General features: G+C 43.4%; 1 protein-coding gene and 1 long non-coding RNA gene across 6 annotated transcripts in view; one reads left to right on the top strand and one right to left on the bottom strand.

Moving 5' to 3' along the window:
* LOC118161942 overlaps positions 1–5,152 on the top strand; it is a 73,080-nt gene that overhangs the window by 46,830 nt on the left and 21,098 nt on the right. The window lies entirely within an intron of this gene.
* NQO2 (N-ribosyldihydronicotinamide:quinone reductase 2) overlaps positions 1–5,152 on the bottom strand; it is a 17,578-nt gene that overhangs the window by 7,157 nt on the left and 5,269 nt on the right. The window contains exons 1-3 of one of the 3 annotated variants that reach the window (XM_035317731.1): positions 3,948–4,056; positions 3,286–3,338; positions 1,502–1,666 (exon numbers count right to left, since the gene is read on the bottom strand). In XM_035317731.1, coding sequence (XP_035173622.1) covers positions 1,502–1,666; positions 3,286–3,292 — 172 coding nt within the window. In that variant the 5' untranslated portion in view covers positions 3,293–3,338; positions 3,948–4,056. Of the gene's footprint in view, positions 1–1,501; positions 1,667–3,285; positions 3,339–3,808; positions 4,057–5,152 lie in introns of those variants that run through there. The other 2 variants (XM_035317730.1, XM_035317729.1) reach the window with 2 other exon arrangements.

Here is a 5,152-nt window from a genome sequence, read left to right as displayed (position 1 = left end):
TTTCCTTTCCTTTCCTTTCCTTTCCTTTCCTTTCCTTTCCTTTCCTTTCCTCTTTTTTACCTTTTTTTTTCTTTTTTTTTTAATGCTATTCCATATCATCACAGCTGACAGATGATGACTTGACTGTAAACTGGAGAGGAATAGATTATCTCAGAGTACTAAAACTTTTACCTTTCTGTAGGAGACAGAATATGATGTGCAAAAAGAGGACCTAAGCTTGGTTGGCTCTAGGCTCTGGTGATGCAGGTAGATGATTTAAGAGGATTTAAGGGAATTTATCTAATTGCTCTGCCTTCGCACTAGGGATTACTGAAACCACTCTGCTGGCACAAGCACTATGTAGCTGCTTCTCAGCCTCTCTGGAAACTCAGCAGGGTCTGGGGAACCAGTGAAGGCTGGTTCTGCTGACTCTGCTACAGAGGGGTGAGCTGAGTCAAGTGTGTCTGAACCAGACAGGCACATTCATTCCTGCTGATTCAACTAGCAGATCGTCAGCCTCTAGCAGAAGGACAGAGAGGTGACAAGCAGTGGAAGGTGGAAGTAGTAACCTCATGAACTAAGCTAAGTACATCATTGAATGGTATCTGAAGATGTTTCTTGCCCAAGAGAAATGAACATCAGAGGCTGATTCTGGCAATTGCCAATGCATTTTTGCCTCTCAGTAATCTTACTGTGAGTCAAGGTTCAAATTCAGGAGTGGACTTTAAGAAACGCTTACATTTCATCATTAACAAGTTTTTTTTTTTTTTTTTGATTGTTTGGTTGTTTTTCCCAGTTCTTGCATTAGGCCTGTGCTATTTCTTTTTGATTCTTGTTCTAAAGTTCTCTCAGATTACATTATAGCTTTGTTTTTCGTGACCAGAAAAAGTACTGGAGATAAATGTTATTAAGAGCATGGTGGAACTTCTTAATCATGAAAATATCACATAAGCCTAACAAGATCATCACTATTGTTCTCAAGTCTCAGCTGCAACCCCTAGTCATTTTTAGTAATCACGCATTCTCAAGGTAGTTGGAAGGTGCCAAAACAACTCAAAAGCCTGTGTACTTGAGTGCCTGGAGCTAATTTGCTAAGGGCGTTTGTAATATTGTTTGTTAAGAGAACATGTTTCTTTGAATGTCTCTTCAGTTGATTGCAAGTACAAGGAAAAAAAATACCATTCCTCATTAATTTTGGTCTAAAAGCAAAACACGGTTTTACTGGTCTGCACTACACGTATGTTTCCTCTCTCTAATTGAGGAGCTGTTTTTCATCAGATTTGTTTAAAAGCAGGTGATAGTTATGTTCCTACACTGACATTTCTTGGTCAATGCTTACAGAAAATAAAAAACTAGGTCTTGTTATTTGGGGTATATTTGTACAAAATAATAGCAACTATTTTTTAGTATGCAATGGGTTCTAAATTGCATTGCACTAAAAGCATGGGTTCTAGATTGTTAATGCAGCAGGATAGACGAGATTAAAGTCAGTCTCAAAAAAAACTATTCTGGCTAAACTTACCAACAATGTCATTTCTCGTTGCTCTTGGCTCAAACTGCATCGCATATAAATCAGACACCGTGACAGTGCAGCCCTGTTTGCTTAATTCTTCCACAGCAACCATCTTCAAAGATCCATTCAAAGACTTGGGCTCTTGATGTGCATAGACTATCAGGACTTTTCTCCCTGGAGGCAGAAAGAAAAGCAGAAGACACCTTTGAGGTAGGCAGATACAAAAGAGTTTGTGGAGCCCGGGCCAGGCTTTTCATTTTTCTGTACTGTGATTTCCAAGCAGCACAGAACTGATAGTGGCAGCATTTGACTTCTGCCCAGCAGAGGAACTAATCAGTAAATGTCTCCCCAGTCCTCCAGCAATCTTGTGTTATGCTGGGCTTTCCTATGCAGGGCTCAGTGGGCAGTAGGTGTCTTTCCATAGCAGGCCACACTGCCCTACATTAGTGCAACTCAGGGCTTTCTCACTTCTCTTCTGGCATGGTCCATCCTCTTGAGTCAGCATTTGTGTTCAGCTGATTCCTTCAAAAACCCTCACCCTACACAAAAACAGAACAGAAAAGCAAACAGCTTTCTGCTGGTTTAGCTCCGGGAGCAGAGTCAGACGAGCTACAGAGCAAGAGTGAGGGACAGGATGGGACCAAAGCAGTGCCAATTTACATTCCCTCAGACTGTTGTAGAAACAATTTCTGAGAGTTCAGAGCATCCTCCTACTGCATTGCGGGTTCCCTACATCTTCTGTTGCAGTGCTGTATAAGTGACAACCTCAGCGTAGATGTTTCAGATGCCGCTATCCCAATTCAGCATCTTCAAAGTTATGTTGATAGAAAGTGACTTGATTTTTTTCTTAGATGTTTCAATGAGCTGTCTGTCGTATCTCAAAATAAAGCAGGTTTAATCTAAACTGAGCGGCAAGATGGATACTTTAGGATGCAGCTTCTTAAAACGATCAACAAGGTGTATTAGAGCTTGCTTGTTCAAAATGTTATGGCATGTAGCCCATTCAACTTTAATAATTCTCTAAAAAAATAATTCATCATTGAACACAAGGCAAATGTAAAATATTCTTATGGGGTAATATGTTTGTACATACGTACTTAAGAGTATTTCCAGGGATTATTGAAAATGGCTGGATCTGCAAAATATGCAGCTCTTGGTTCCTATCTGCCAGTCTGTAACAGGTATCTCCTGAATTTGGTGGACATGAGCTGTATGTCCCAGATCACCACCAGGGCAGCAGGTAAGTTTGGGGTGTCAGAGATACAAGAACCAGTGCTGAAGGCTTGAAAAAACAATACCTAATTTTTAATCATAAATTATCAGAGGTAGTGATTTCTACAGCATGCTTAGCATCCTCCATGAAATACTAGCTTTGCTAGAAGTCTACTACAATTTGTGGTTAGATGCTACCACAAATTCAACAAGTTAACAGTTAACAAATTTAACTATTTAAACCACTGCTCGCTCGCTCCTTGTAAGAGCAGTTACCTGTTTGCTGTTCTCGCTAGCTCTCAGCAAGCAAGTGGCTCAGTGGCTGGAGATGACGAGCTCAGAGATGCCGTAGGGTTAATTCTGCAAGGTACTAGTTTGTTTCCCTTGCAGTGGAGTTGAGGACACTCTAACAGTGGAGAGATTGGAGTTTTCAAATGCATCCTTTACTGAAGAGATTGTAGTGATTTGAAAAAAATAATAATAGTACTTCAGTATCACAAGTAAACAACACTGCAGGTATTCCATATGGCAGCGGGCCCAGGACCTAAGTGAATAGCATCCTTATTAGTATTTTTTCTTACCTGCCATTTTCCAGCAGCACTCAGTAGCTTCTGTCCTGAGAATCCAGCACGGCCTGTAAGCTCAAATGACAAATGTGTTCGTGTGAGAAGCACCAGGAGGAGGTGCATGGGCAGCCACCGTGGCGGTACCACCTGGCTGGGAGCGCCGTGCTGCGTGCTGCCGAACGGGCTGTAGGCCTGCGGGAGGGCGGGCAGGCCGTACGCGTGCTCTGTTGGCAAATATTGCTGGGCTGGCTGACCTCTGCTGAGCGAGCACGTCACCTCATGTTCAGCTTTTGGCTGAGGCCACCGAGTGCCCGGTGGAGCTGTTGTTGCTGCGCTTAGCAAAGCACAGCTCCCCGCTCGGTTAACATGGACGTACTGCGTCACTCTCCAAAGCCTTCCCAGAGGAAAGGCGGAGAGCACTCTCGTTTTTTCCTCTAAAAACCGGTGTCAGACCCTCTCACTCCCCGTCCCCTCCCCTCCAGCCCTGCCACCCATCCGGACAGCGCTGCGGCCCCCCCTGCCTCCCCCAGGGCTTTACGCGCAGTGCTGGGGCTCGGTTCGGACCGGAGAAACCGGGGCGGACAGCAGCTGATCGGGCCCCTGGCACTGAGCAGTAAGTGACAGAGCAACCACCCGCGTCCTCTCGCAGAAAGCGTGCAGAAAAACTCTGTGCAAACCTTGCCCTGCTTGTGTTTTCCACCGGCTGTGCTCCGTGGTGCTGCGTTAGGGGGGACACAAAGCCTTCCGCCGTCTCCCCGGCTTCTCCGGGAGAAGGTAACGCGCACAGCGCTGCCGGCGCTGGGGACAGCGGTGTCCAGAAATGGGAAGTGACCCTAGTGGGAAGTGGGGCCACAGCAATTGCTCACCGACAGCCAGCATGCTGAATGTAAAACTAGAGCCCAGATTCTGCGTGGTGATGCTCTCCTGCTTATGTGGGAAGCAGCGTGGTAAAGAACTGGGCAGGGACTCAAGAAACACAGGTTCAATTTACTTCCTTTCAGGTAGGATGATTTATTTTTGTCTTTTTGTCCCCTCTGGTAACAGGAGTAATGAGATGATCTGATAAAGCAGTGTTTCAACAGCTCCGGGCTGTTAGTATGCAGTTAGCAAGTAGAACTCACGTCTGTGCAGACTGGGCAAAAGCTAGGAAAGAAGCTGAAATGGCTGTAGCCCAAAGACTGTACGTTTTTATTTATATATATATGTGTATTTATTTTATATCTCATACCAATGGCCAAGCCAAAAGTCTTCTTCACCAACCCTTGCCCCCCCCATGCATAAAGTCTATTTATGGTAAGACAAGGGGAACTAAAGGAAAAATGCTAGTAGTTTACATGCTGCACCTAGACAGTATTGTCAGACAGGACATATAATAACTCACAGAAATAGCAAAGAAAAAAAAATACACTGTGCCTGTGCTTCAGGGAGCACATTAGTGATGCATCAGATGGATGAACATGTATGTTATCTTATCTATAAGAAGGAAGATATTTTACTACCTGGTGAATAATACACAATGCACCTCTGCAATGAGAATTTTGTTTTGCAGGTTGGGAGTGTTTCTTAATCCTCTTTTTTTTTATTATTATTTTTTATTATTATTATTTTTATTGCATTTTCTATTACTCTCTGCAGTCCTCCCTTACAAAAATATTTTTTTTTCCTGTTAATATTTTTTCTCTCTAAGGAATTAATTGCTAATAAGCAATGAGAAAAAGTAGTCGTGCCTAAACTGGAAGAAAATTCTCCTGTCCCTCTCAGCCATCCACGAGCATTGATTGAGTGAGTCATACTTTACAAGAAATTTGAATGTTTACAGCTTCACTGACTATTGACTGCTGACAATTGGCACAGATTGTTTTTGTCTCTAACACAAGACAGA

Source organism: Oxyura jamaicensis, chromosome 2 (assembly GCF_011077185.1).
Source record: "Oxyura jamaicensis isolate SHBP4307 breed ruddy duck chromosome 2, BPBGC_Ojam_1.0, whole genome shotgun sequence".
NCBI lineage: Eukaryota > Metazoa > Chordata > Aves > Anseriformes > Anatidae > Oxyura > Oxyura jamaicensis.
This window is presented reverse-complemented; position numbering and strand designations above follow the sequence as displayed.